A 14,121-nucleotide genomic window follows, 5' to 3' on the forward strand; every position below is an offset into this window, starting at 1 on the left:
TTTAGTTGTGGGAAGACTTTACTGMGCCAATAAATCAATAATAGTTATAGCAATAGGAAAAATGCCACTTACAAGGGTCTACTACAAATACAATTSTTTACATTACACTTCCACCAGTATACGTGACAGCTAAATTCAATATTCTTTGGACTTCAAAACAGCCATATACATTAGCATTACTGACAAGTGCTTTCATTGTTTGAAGTTAATATTCAAAATACACATTTTACATTGATTCTGATAAAGTCAAGAGGCCGAAACCATTCCCTTGATTAGGAAAAAAACTCCACTGGTTGAGGTTCTACAGGGAAGCACTAAAATACTGTTCATATTTAGGGTCCTCAATTATTTCAATTGATTGAGGTCATGCATGTGTACTCTCAGTCCTCCTCCTTCTCTGAAGTCTTGCGGAAGTTCTTCCTTTTGACGTTCCTACTAATGACGAAGCCAATAGGCGGCTGATCCTTCCGATCATTCAGCACACCCTCTGCGTCACCCACCGGTGTCCACTTCCTCTTCCGCTCACTCTCCTTTGGGCGTTGGGGGGCGATTGCTAGGCCTATACCCTCCTCTTCTTCATCATCTAAGTGACAGAGACCCATCCCTGCCTTCTTAGTTCGATCAGGCTTGTTAACTTCTKCAGMKTCATCYTTCTGTGGCCRGCTAGGCCTGGAGAACACRATCTTATGCTCTGAGCTAYTGCTCTGGCCCTGGTTGAAAGTAGGTGTAAAAGGCTCTTCAGGATCATCTTCCATCGTGTTCTCCTTCTYCTKCTGCTGCAGGCTYTGTATGTACTGCTGAGCCWCCATGCTATTCTTGCTGTCACTGGTCTCTGGCACATCCTCCAGGTCRTARCGCGTCCAGCGCTCAGGATTCACCAGGTAATCTGGCACTCCTCTCTTCTGAGGAGGCTTGCTGACCAATTCCCCCACCTTCTCCCCATACTTCTTTCCACTCGGCAGCAGTGGGGGTGGAGGGGGACGTGCAAAGACCCCGTCAATGACATTGTCCTGGCCCAGATGGGATGAGGACAGCTTAGCGGCACTCTCCAGGCAATCAAAGATGCTTCGGCTGCGGTTGGAGAAGCTTGAGCTGCCACCTGTCAGACTGAATGCAGGTTTCTTGGGACCGGGACCAGGGCAAGAGTTCTGGTGCTCTTCATCATCAGATGAGGACAAGTCTTCCACCTTTGGGTCTATGGACTCATTACGCTCTTCAGGGTCGGAGTAACTCAGAGAGAGGTCATCTGTCAGCTTGATGGCGTCACTGTTGGACAGCTTGTTACGGCCACCGTCTCCGTGGTCCTCTTGCTCACACATTGCTCTCAAGGGCCTGGGTCTGATACCACATGAAAAAAAACAACTTTCACACAGTCAAGGGGCCAAGAGCCTGGAAGAGTATGAGAGGGTTGTTCTGAGTGGTAATTGAAACATATAATATGTACGGTAATATAGCATGCATTATAATATTTTCACTTTGTCAAGAAATGACTGACCTTAGCCTGGTAGAGCTGCAACACCGCCACTTTCTGTATCAGTGAGGTTCAAGGGTGATGGCAGTCCTTCTACCCTTAACAGACACACAGAAAGATATACATTAAAAACAGCAACACGGATCTAGCCATTTAAAGCTTAGGCCTATACTGTAAATAATAAGTACATTGACAGGTAAAAACAATTAAACTAACATTTCAGAGCAATTGCACAACATCAACACAAGATGTCAAGTGTGACATCAGGTGTGGTGAGTCAACTGCAGATGAGTAGGCCTATAAGTCCTCTGCAGCGTAGTGTGAACATTGAGTACTGTAAGTGGGTGCATCTGTACCGATGGCCTTCAGATAATTTAATGTTTGACATCCTACGTAATGTTACTGTTTGTGTTAGTGTGAGAACGTATCTTACTGGAGTTGCAGACTCACAGGTTGCGGGAGCTGGTTGGGATGCTGCTCAGCTCAGATAACTCAACAAATGTGTGGGGATTGATGACAGCTCCAACTTTTGCCATGGTGTGACCAATACCAGACTAAAATGGTGTAGCGACAATCTGTAAAAAATACACACAGATCACAGTCTGTTACCCACTCACTGCATATATGTAAATTGTGATTACATTGCATACATACAACTAGACTCATATACTTAGATTGATCTGCACACAACACAGTAGCTCTGGTCCATCACGCAATGACAATGAGTTGCCTTGTATACCACCCATAGAGATATTGTAGTTAGAGGACGCAACATTGTATCTGTCCCATTATGACTTCTGCTAGAGCATGGGCAAAGCAACTGAGGCCAACTCCATTTTGAAGTAGTCAATTTTCTCCTTCTACTACTTCTATGGAGTTTGTAAACAAACTGAAAAGAGGCATACTGCCACCTTAAGTGTTGTTTGAACAGGTAGTTATGGGATGTTATGGGATGTTTGCGCATGAGTATAATTAATTGGCTGATCCCTCCATCAACCTGGATGGAATTATTTGATCCTTCCTTAACCTATAGGATGTCCCACCCTGTTGACTACTTAAACATGTTTAAAGTCCTCAATGGCGCTGCCCATCCTAAAACGGGCCTGAGTCCTACATCTAGCTCAATGATACTGCAAGAGAAGCTCTGGTCCACGCTTGTGCAAGCAGCTCGTAGTGCAGATCCCACGCATAAGCGTGGATCAGGGTCTTTTGACGATAATGAAAGTACTCCTAAGCCGTCTTTTGGGAGAAAGTACTCCTAACCCGTCTTTTGGGAGAACGTACACCCTGCACATACAGAGAAAAGTAATCCCGCAAACTACAAACATGTTTACTTTGATGAGTTACGATGAAAGGATATGGAAAACGACAAAGCAGGGGCATCTCGTCGCCGTGCGATGGACAAGAGCTAACACAGCGACTACGCCCCCTAACATTAGTAGCTAGTTCGTGCGTATCTCAGGTCTCCTAGCTAGCTTTTGTTTGTCATGGTATTTGACGGGAAGACAGCATAACAACATGCAGGGTTGAGTAATTCACCAAGGAGTAAACCAGTTGTGGAAATCGACGTTGGATATCTAACTAATGTCAACTAGTAGCCTCGTTGGCTAGCTAACGTTAGCTGTAGCTGACTTTGAATAAAGGGAGGGTGGAACATACCACAACCACACACAAGCATTCTATATCTTACAATACTTCATTGATACGCTGGAATGTGTTCAGTAAACTATCTAGCTACTACATAAAGCGTTCAAAGCTGATTTGTGTTGCTAGCTAGCTGCATCTACCGCTTTACCTTCTTCACGCTGGCGCTGCAACTTCGGTTTGCATGCTGTAATGTATGCTGGGTAGGGTAGTTTTCCCCGCTCCTGCCTTTAGTGGGCAAATAACCCAATCGTCATCCTTACCGCCACCTACAGTAGTCTAATGGATTGTAAATGTAATGCAAGTGTAGGCCTAAATCAGAGTTTCTAAAAATATATCTTATTCGCTGAGGTTTAACGGTGGTTGGCATCCAATTTCTGTTGAATTACCGCCACCAAGACTGGGGTATAAATTCTTACTGAGCTAAAGGCTAGAGCTGCCGTTTTCAAGGAGCGGGACTCTAACCCGAAAGCGTATAAGAAATCCCGCTATGCCCTCCGAAGAACCATCAAACAGGCAAAGCGTCAATACAGGACTAAGATCGAATCTTACTACATCGTCTCTGACACTCGTCAGATGTGGTAAGGCTTGCAAACCATTACAGACAACAAAGGGAATCACAGCCGAGAACTGCCCAGCGACACGAGCCTACCAGAGGAGCTAAACTACTTCTATGTAAATAACATTGAAACATGCATGAGAGTGTAACTTTACGTCCGTCCCCTCGACCCGGGCGCRAACCAGGGACCCTCTGCACACATCAACAACAGTCACCCACGAAGCATCGTTACCCATCGCTCCACAAAAGCCACGGCCCTTGCAGAGCAAGGGGAACCACTACTTCTAGGTTTCAGAGCAAGTGACGTAACTGATTGAAACGCTATTAGCGCGTACCCGCTAACTAGCTAGCCATTTCACATCCGTTACAAGAGCACCAGCTGTTCCGGAAGACTGTGTGATCACGCTCTCTGCAGCCGATGTGAGTAAGACCTTTAAACAGGTCAACATTCACAAGCCCGCAGGGCCAGACAGATTACCAGGACGTGTACTGCGAGCATGCGCTGACCAACTGGCAAGTGTCTTCACTGACATTTTCAACCTCTCCCTGTCCGTGTCTGTAATACCAACATGTTTTAAGCAGACCACCATAGTCCCTGTGCCCAAGAACACTAAGGTAACCTGCCTAAATGATTACCGACCCGTAGCACTCACGTCTGTAGCCATGAAGTGCTTTGAAAGGCTGGTCATGGCTCACATCAACACCATTATCCCAGAAACTYTAGACCCACTCCAATTTGCATACCACCCTAACAGATCCACAGATGATGCAATCTCTATTGCACTCCACACTGCCCTTTCCCACCTGGAAAAAAGGAACACCTATGTGAGAATGCTATTCAGTGACTACAGCTCAGCGTTCAACACCATACTGCCCTCAAAGCTCATCAATAAGCTAAGGACCCTGGGACTAAACACCTCCCTCTGCAACTGGATCCTGGACTTCCTGATGGGCCGCCCCCAGGTGGTAAGGGTAGGTAACAATACATCCGCCACGCTGATCTTCAACACAGGGGCCCCTCAGGGGTGCGTGCTCAGTCCCCTCCTGTACTCCCTGTTCACTCATGACTGCACGGCCAGGCACGACTCCAACACCATCATTAAGTTTGCCGATGACACAACAGTGGTAGGCCTGATCACTGACAACGACGAGACAGCCTATAGGGAGGAGGTCAGAGTCCTGGCCGTGTAGTAGCAGCACAACAACCTCTCCCTCAACGTGATCAAGACAAAGGAGATGATTATGGACTACACGAAAAAGAGGACAGAGCACGCCCCCATTCTCATCGACAGGGCTGTAGTGGAGCAGGTTGTGAGCTTCAATTTCCTTGGTGTCCAAATCACCAACAAATTAACATGGTCCAAGCACACCAAGACAGTCGTGAAGAGGGCACGACAAGGAGACTGAAAAGATTTGGCATGGGTCCTCAGATCCTCAAAAGGTTCTACAGCTGCACCATTGAGAACATCCTGACTGGTTGCATCACTGCCTGGTATGGCAACTGCTCGGCCTCCGACCGCAAGGCACTACAGAGGATAGTGCGTACGGCCCAGTACATCACTGGGGCCAAGCTTCCTGCCATCCAGGACCTCTATACCGGGCAATGTCAGAGGAAGACCCTAAAAAGTGTTAAAGACTCCAGCCACCCTAGTCATAGACTTTTCTCTCTGCTACCGCACGGCAAGCAGTAACAGAACGCCAAGTCTAGGTCCAAGAGGCTTCTAAACAGCTTCTACCCCCAAGCCATAAGACTCCTGAACGTCTAATCAAAGGGCCACCCAGACWATTTGCATTGTTGTTATCATCTACGCATAGTCACTTTAATAACTCTACCTACATGTACAAATTACCTCAACTAACCAGTGCCCCCGCACATTGACTCTGTACCGGTACCCCCCTGTATATAGTCTCGCTATTGTTATTTTACTGCTGCTCTTTACTTACTTGTTACTTTTATTTCTTATTCTTATTCATATTTTTTTTAACTGCATTGTTGGTTAAGTAAGCATTATTAAGATRTATWKWWWWWWWWWWWWWWWMWATAYATGTTGTATTCGGCGCATGTGACTAATACAATTGATTTGATTTGAATTCATTATACTTTGATCCACAAAATGGAAAACATTTAACTATCGTTATGAACGCTGAACCAACCTCTCTGAAGCATACATCACTCATTGACCTATCCCTCTGTGCTGTCACAGATCTACTAGGCCTACTCACAGGGATTCTCTCAGGATCCCCCACTGCCTCAGCATAAGACACCTTCTGTACTACTTACTCTGACTCTGGCCAACTCAACCTGCCACTCTTGCACAGACTCTTTCGATCCCTAGCAGACATGGGCACCCCACAGTTGACACACACAACCTTTTCCACCAAAACTTTCAGTGTTTCCCCCTACTAATACCCAATAGTTTTTTTTTCTCTACAAAAAMAAACAAACTAGAAAGTGGGTTAAATTTTAAGAACCATCACCCATCTTCAATTAGTACTGTACTCTGTCAGAGAGAACATCTCTTGAATACATTTGAAATATATTATATATAATTTATGCCTAATTCTAAGAGAAAGTAAATATATATATATGTATGCAGTTTGCTTGGTGGACTGTGTTTCTTCACATAGCCCAAATTGAAATAATTTAGTAGGATAGTCAGTTAGGCTCATATGGTTAGGCTGTACAAAATATTTATTAATTTGGTGAAAATTGAAGGGTTTTCAAAACCGTACAAAATTACCAAACATCAAGTTTGAGGCCATTCACATGGTAAAATGCATGATGCACTAATTCCCAAGCACAATGATTTGCCGACAGAATGTGCGTTATTTTGCCACTCCCCTTTAATATGTATCGTGGATAGAGAAGCAGTATGAGTGCAATCATAATATGATAGCATATGTCAAGACAATGTTGGGCTATTCTTTCAGCCAATGAATGCCAGAATCCTAGATTTTGGTGTGAAACCCAAGCCTCAAACTCAAATACAGTGGATCGAGGATCGAGCCGTGGGGTGGCATCCTCTCTCTCCGTCCTCACTTTCCTGAAAAAGCAACTCCTTCCTTATAGTCGGTGGAGATGAGAAGAATAACGGGAAAGGCAAGGGATGAAATTTTGATCGAAATGAAGAGCGCAATGGACTCCCAGATTGGAGGTAAAAAGCACATTCGGAGATTAGCCTACTTTGGTAATATACACGGTAAACGTAGGCTATACCATAATCTTTGTTTTCATTGGCTATTAAGAAGTTTACTATAGCGCTTTCAGAAAATGCTCAAGGAAACGCATCCAACCAAAGGCTACTTCTATCAGTTTTGTGACTAGAAATTCCACTGTCTATCATTTGGGTTCGGAATAATGTTTGGCTAATGGCTATTACTTCTGTCTGTGCCATATGTCACTTACGTTAGTGGGCTACCTGGATGACAGGCACATACAATGTTTTGCCTAAAGATTCGCAAATGTTATGGAATTTACATGTTATTTATAACAGATTATGTTTCGGAAACAGTTTCACAGTTGTACAACTAAATGGAAAAGGTTTGAAAAATAGTTCTGAAATGACTGAAAATACTTGCGATGACGCCATTCACATGCTGACAGGTCTACTGGGAGAGAGAAGGACAAACTTGAAGTTTGAGAAACTGACAAATTAAAGTAACTGTCCAGTGTTTCCAGATTTATATGAAATAGGACCAATAATTAATTACAATATGAGTGAAATCGTTCTCCTTCCAAAAAATTGCAATTAAGTATGTTATGTTTTCTGCGTTGGAATGGTGTGGGCATATATGGTCCCAAAAAATATTTACGCTAGTAGACTGCTGATTGGCCATCTAGAGGATGACATCATCCTCTATAAGGAAATAGCAAGCATTTTTTTTAACATCTGTTTGAGATACAAGTTTGAGGCGGGTTTTTTAAAGTGTTTTCTCTCCAATTTATGCTTTGGCCGCATGAGTCAGCAACATTATTTGGGTATGAGTTATCAGAATATTATCTTTTGAAAGAGATTTTTACTGGACAGGTACTTGAAGCTCATTCCAGAAAGAAGTCTGTAAAATGGCATGTATTTGGCAATTTCTTTGTTGATTTACACATCAGCATTCAAAGTGATTAGTATTGAGTCCATATAAGTTGAATATTATTCATAATGATGTAATTCTAATAATTTCCAAGCAGGTTTGTGATAAAAAAATTATTGCAGATGGATGTCTTATTCAATGCAAGGTTGATCTGTTGTGCTAATGTATAGGCCTAGTAAAGCTGATGCAAGCGGCACTCTCCTTATCTATATCCCTCTATTGAGAACTTATTAGTCACTCCATACTGCACAAGGAATGCCGCTTGAAACTGGCCATTGTTGTGTCCATGCCCAGCCTTTTAAACACCATTAACTGCCCTATAACTTCAGTATTGCTCTCAGTATTGCTCCCCTACGTCTCCCTTAAATGTGCTCCTGTGTGAATAAGCTGTGTCCTATGTTCATGTTTTCTGTGAAATTTCATGGCGAAAAGGAAACAAGTTACAGGTAGACATCTGCAATGGTGTGCTAACACAGACATGTCCAGTCCATCGCATGTGGTTGTCCTTAACTGTCTAATCATTGATTTGTAAAATCCAACACAAATTGGATTGCTAATTGTATTCAGTTATTTCCTAGTTTCAGGATGTGTCAAAGGGCGTCAGTAGGCCTCTAATCCATATCTTTAACCTTTGCTTTGTGTGGAGCCACACTGTCCCAAGGTAATACTCACATAATTACACGCTGGAGACCAGATAGTTGTTAACATTGAGTGCATGAACACTTAAACACAATCTTCTGCTGATAGTCTCTCTACCTTGAGTGCCAATCTAGACAGGGAATAGACCATGATGCTATGGACTGACTGAGCAGTCACTCACTGAAGAGATCTGTAGGGAGGAGTTGGACTGTAACAGTACTACTGTTTTTCCAATTGTGCTTCGTGACCAATAGGCCGTAAAGATCAGAATATATGCAGAATATATTACTAGATCACATTTGTTACAACAAAAATGTCACAATTTGTGAGAATGTGGCAGTGTGCCTATACAGAGTTGCCCGCAGAGACGACTTTGTCTCCAAATACAGCCATCCACTGCATAATGTGTTAAGCTGTCATGGTAGCAAGGGTCCCTCTATGAAATGTTGCTGGTTGAGAGGTAGCTCAGAAAATGTAGAGCTGCTGTGGGTAATAAACAGATTTGAACAATTACAAATGTTCCTTTTGTTAAAAATACTTTGTAGGCTGCAATGTATGGCTTCATAGAAAAAGTACTTGAGCATTCATAATGTCGACAGTAAAGTGGTTTCAATAATGCCGCAGTAATTATGGTTTTGAGATATTGTTACATCCGTCTCTCTGCTGGGAAATTAAGTGAGTTGGAGCAAGTTCACTGATGGATGGAAACAGTCAGGCTTCCCTCCAACCTCTCTCACACTGTTTACATCCCTCTTAGCATTTCACCCCTATAGGGCTGCATGTCGCCTAGTGGTTAAGAGCGTTGGGCCAGTAACTGAAATGTTGCTGGTTTGAATCCTCGTGTTGATTAGGTGAAAAATCTGTTGACTCTGCTGTCCATTTAACTTATTTTGGTATTACAGAAACAGGGCCAAGTGATGGGGTTCCACTATCTCTGAACAATAGGTATTTCTGTTCTTAATGTGTAGTGAGTTGAATGAGCAGGTTAATTTAAGGAMAATCTGTCACTTGCCCTTTTGTGTTAAGGCTCCTTGTTAGTAAATATCCACAGTACGGCTGACTACCCACACTGGGTCTAGATAGTGTGGAGTTCTGTGTTGATAGACTGCCCTTTCACACCAACGGCTTTGTGTTGGCTGTTATCAGGGAAAACCTTCCTGGGAAAAACTTCCTGCACAATAACAATAACAAAGATCTATTTATATGTGCGTCTGTGTTGTGGATCACCATGTTGACAGTTTTATATAGGGACTGAACGTGAATAGACTTCAGGTTCATCGGCATCTAGTATATAATACAGTTCTATTACAGAATAATTTTTTTTCATAGTTATATTACCCACATGCTCACACTGGCTGCCTTGTTATGGCTCTAAATCATTTACATTTCCAAAATAGTTTTGTTGAAAGGTTCCGATAAGGCACTGTAGTATTATCAAATATTAGGCCTGCTATTCTACAAAGTAAACAACATCTCTCACTATCGTAGTAAAACCTCTATTCATTTCATAGCGTGTTACCAATTCTGCATGCCTAATTGGTCTTGATCGGGGGCAGTCAGGCACAAACTAGGCCTAAATAATCATATTTGCATTATAGCACTCACCCTTAATCATTGATGATCTAATAAGAAACGTATTAGACAGCTGTGCGCCGCTTCCATTTAAGGTGTTTTATATCTGGTGGGGAGGGCAAGCCAGTGAATTCATCTTGGCTCACAGACTAGGGGGAGCCCCAGTGTTGCCATGGAAACTGGCTGAGTAATTATATTTTCTCTTTGATAGCTGAGTTAGACAGACTGTGGGCAGTATCTGAATATCTGAATATAGGCGAGAGGGTTAACTCACTTCTCATATAAATACTTCTCTGATAAAAACATTACACGCCTGGACTTTTCTCCTTTCACCTCCAATTGGTTATTATCCCTTATTTGGTCTTCCACAATTACATTTTAATGGCCATGAGCAGATTAATATATACATCTGAGTAACATTGGTCGATGCACTTGATCACAGTGGGCTTTGTGATTGTGTTGTTTTGTGGGTTTAGGAAGCTCTGTGCCAAAGCATTCCATGTTCTATCTGTGGGTTAACCTGGGCATCACATCTGAACAGGCAACAAGCTACGAAGAACAAAGAACAAAAGTTTGTTTTCATGTACTCTGCCATATCCTCAGTGGCGATTATGCAGTACGCAACAAGGCCAAAGGGTGCAGATGAGAAAAATTAGGGCAATAATTCTGAAGGACAAAATCTGTAATATTCTAACATTTCTACTTTTCCTCCTTATGCAAGAATGCCTCATTCAAACAGTATAGTATTAGAAGGATGACATTTCATGTCTGTTTTAGAGAAGATAAAGTATGAATTCTGCTATTTCATGTCTGTTTTAGAGAAGATAAAGTATGAATTCTGCTATCTGCTCTGCCCATGATCCCTCGCTGGGAGGTGCACCGGGGTATTGGTCTACTCTACTGATCTAACATTCAGGGTTTTGTCAAGGCACAGTTCCCTTCTGGGACTAGGCCTGTGGTATCCTGGAGATAAGAAGGGAGATTTTGTTTGTTCCATGTGCAGAAAGTCGTCAACAGACGATGTGAGAATAGGGATTCAAAACAGCTTTCCAACTGGGCAAAAACTGGTTGAATCAACATTGATTCCACATCATTTCAACAACAAAATGTAATGTGATGACGCTGAATCAACGTGGAGAACTGATTGGATTGGAAAAAAGTAATCAACAAAAGGGAATTTTATATTTTTTTTCACAGAATTTACAACCTAATTACATCCTAAATTAAATCCTAAAGTTAGCATGTGGTTACTTCAGCAAGGTAAACAAAAGCAAAACATGGATTGGTCTCTCTTCCTACAGGGTAAGGAAACCAATGTAATTTCAGTGAGGTATCCTGTRTRTTGTCTTTCCCCTGAGAAAATKWACTTGGGGATGATGTCARTAGTTAGGCTATTGGAGCCAGGAGTCATGTATGTTTKAGTCARTCAAAAGAAGCCAGTCTGATATATCATGGTGCTATTTTTAGCTGGAGCTACAAGGATGATAAGAGTTTAGACATAATAGGTCACGTCAGGCCATGGGTGCAACTCGATGTGACATTTGTTGGTGCGGTTTTCATTGGTGTCATGTACACTAACTTCTTTCAACAATAGGATGTATGTTGCACATAGACCTCACATGCTGGCCTTTAGATGATCCATCTGCTGTGTGTAGGGCCATAAGACATATGGCCGGTTATCTTACCATGTTGGTCATGAGTGAATGAGAATGTGGTGAATGTCTGTGGCCTACAGTGTTTCCCTGATAAACTAATCAGCTCTAGTTATGTGGGGGATGAATGGCACATAATGGGCCATCATTTCCATTTAGTACTTATTGACTACAGTATAACAGACATATTGGAATGCTTTAACCTTAGTCTAGATAGTCCATCTAATTAAATAGGGTACAGCGTCACTGTGCAGCATCACAATGCCTATTATAACTGTATTTTTTTATTTATTACAACTGTATTTTTTATTTATTTATAAACTGTCTTTTATCTATTAGAAACTGTGAGAATCCCTGGCCTAACATGACATGACATTGACACCTTGTAGTTCATCAAGAGAACAATTTCTCCATCATCAATAAGCTTTCTCTGATAGAGCCAACTGTGATATGATGATGATGCTCAGAGCCCTGGGTCTGGACACCCCCTCTGCAACTGGATCCTGGACTTCCTGACGGGCAGACCACAGGCTGTGGGGGTAGGCAACAACACCTCCTCCACACTGACTCTTAACACGGGCCCCCCAGGGGTGCCCTCAGTCCTCTGCTGTACTCCCTGTTCACCAACGGCTGTGTGGCTTTGCACGACACCAACTCCAACATCAAGTTTGCTGACGACACCACGGTTGTAGGCCTGATAAGCAACAACGATGGTATCGCCTATAGGGAGAGTAAGTTAACTGGCATTGTGGTGTAAGGACAGGCGACCTCTCCGTCAGTCAAAAAAAGGAGTTGATTCTTGACTTCAGGAAGGGAAGGGAAGTTCCCCGATCCACATCAACGGGACTGCAGTAGAGAGAGTCACTAGTTTTATGTTCCTCAGCATCCACATCAAGAGTGACTTGTCTGGACCAACACACCACCACTCTTGTCAAGAGTGCGCAACAGTGTCTCTATACTTCCTAAGGCAGGCTGAAGAAATTTGACATGCCACCCCGGGTCCTCTCCAAATATTACAGCTGAACCATCGAGAGCGTCCTGACGGTTGCATTACGGCCTGGTACGGTCGGGAATTTCTCTGGCCAGACCGCAAGTCCCTTCAGAGGGAGGTGAAGACAGCCCAGCACATCACTGGAATTGTGCTGTCACCCTTCCAGGACATCTACTCAAAACGGTGCATGAGGAAGGCCTGCAGCATCATCAAGGACCAAACACACCCCAGCCATCAGCTCTTCACTTCATTACCATTAGGCAAACAGAATTGGAGCATGAGGTATGATACCTACAGGCTCAGAGACAGTTTCTATCTAAAGTTGTATATGGCCAATATACCACAGCTAGGGGCTTTATCGCAGCGCAATCTGCGTTGGTTTTTCGTGCATAAGAACAGCCCACACCCCTCGGACCTTATAGCTTAAATGGATGTGCAAGACAATGTGGGATATTCATCACTCCAGACTACCCACTGAAGTACTTGTAGGTCAGCTACAGTAGGGTGAGATGTTCTCTAGGACTTCATCAATGTGCTTATCAATGTCAGTTTAATTTAGAGTGTGCTGGAGACTACAGAACGTGTTTACAGTAAGTTGGTTGTTCTGCAGACAGTGGGTGTTTATGTTAATGTACATCTTCACTAGTGGATCTCCTACTATCTGAATGTGGGTCTAGTTCCAGGAGGTGGTACACTACGTGACAAAAAGTATGTGGACACCTGCTCGTCGAACATCTCACTCAAAATCATGGGCATTAATATGGAGGGTCCCCCCTTTGGTGCTATAACAGCCTCCACTCTTCTGGGACGGCTTTCCACTAGATGTTGGATCATTGCTGGGGGACTTTCTTCCATTCAGCCACGAGGATTAGTGAGGTCGGGCACTGATGTTGGGCATTTAGGCCTGGCTCGCAATCGGCTTTCCAATGCATCCCAAAGGTGTTCGATGGGGTTGAGGTCAGAGCTCTGTGCAGGCCAGTCAAGTTCTTCCACACCGATCTCGACAAACCATTTCTGTAAGGACCTCGCTTTCTGCACGGGGGCATTGTCATGCTGAAACAGGAAAGGGCCTTCCCCAAATGACTGCCACAAAGTGGAAGCCAGAATCGTCTAGAATGTCATTGTAATGTGTAGCGTTAAGATTTCCCTTCACTGGAACTAAGGGGCTAGCCTGAAACATGGAAAACAGCCCCAAACCATTTTCCTCCTCCACAAACTTTACAGTTGGCACTATGCATTGGGCAGGTAGCGTTCTCCTAACATCCGCAAAATCCAGATTCGTCCGTCGGACTGCCAGATGGTGAAGCATGATTTATCCCTCCAGAGAACATGTTTCCACTGCTGTGGCAAGCTTTACATCACTCCAGCCAACGCTTGGCATTGCGCCTGGTGGTCTTAGGCTTGTGTGCGGTGCTCGCCATGGAAACCCATTTTATGAAGCTCCAGACAAACAGTTTCTTGTGCTGACATTGCTTCAAGAGGCAGTTTGGAACTCGTGTAGTGAGTG

The 14,121-nt window shown here is 43.4% G+C and overlaps 2 protein-coding genes across 12 annotated transcripts in view; one reads left to right on the plus strand and one right to left on the minus strand.

Annotated features, from left to right (window-relative positions):
- On the minus strand, positions 1 to 10,075 carry LOC111974821 (U5 small nuclear ribonucleoprotein TSSC4). 11 transcript variants are annotated; one of them, XM_024002837.2, is made up of 4 exons: positions 10,005 to 10,075; positions 1,905 to 2,046; positions 1,496 to 1,569; positions 1 to 1,338 (listed from the first exon to the last, which is right to left on the minus strand). In XM_024002837.2, exon 4 carries the CDS (start codon positions 1,317 to 1,319, stop codon positions 381 to 383), a length of 939 nt encoding a protein of 312 aa, XP_023858605.1. In that variant the 5' UTR covers positions 1,320 to 1,338; positions 1,496 to 1,569; positions 1,905 to 2,046; positions 10,005 to 10,075; the 3' UTR covers positions 1 to 380. The 11 variants fall into 11 exon arrangements, with proteins under 11 accessions (XP_023858605.1, XP_023858604.1, XP_023858611.1 ...); XM_024002836.2 differs by lacking the exon at positions 10,005 to 10,075 and adding an exon at positions 7,250 to 7,388; XM_024002843.1 differs by lacking the exon at positions 10,005 to 10,075 and adding an exon at positions 3,267 to 3,374 and having other exon boundaries at positions 1,496 to 1,564; positions 1,922 to 2,046.
- LOC111974819 (anoctamin-5) overlaps positions 6,505 to 14,121 on the plus strand; it is a 24,090-nt gene continuing 16,473 nt past the window's right edge. The window contains exon 1 of the mRNA XM_024002833.2: positions 6,505 to 6,829. Coding sequence (XP_023858601.1) covers positions 6,754 to 6,829 — 76 coding nt within the window. The 5' untranslated portion in view covers positions 6,505 to 6,753. The remainder of the gene's footprint in view (positions 6,830 to 14,121) is intronic.

Source organism: Salvelinus sp. IW2-2015, linkage group LG15 (assembly GCF_002910315.2).
Source record: "Salvelinus sp. IW2-2015 linkage group LG15, ASM291031v2, whole genome shotgun sequence".
Classification (NCBI taxonomy): domain Eukaryota; kingdom Metazoa; phylum Chordata; class Actinopteri; order Salmoniformes; family Salmonidae; genus Salvelinus; species Salvelinus sp. IW2-2015.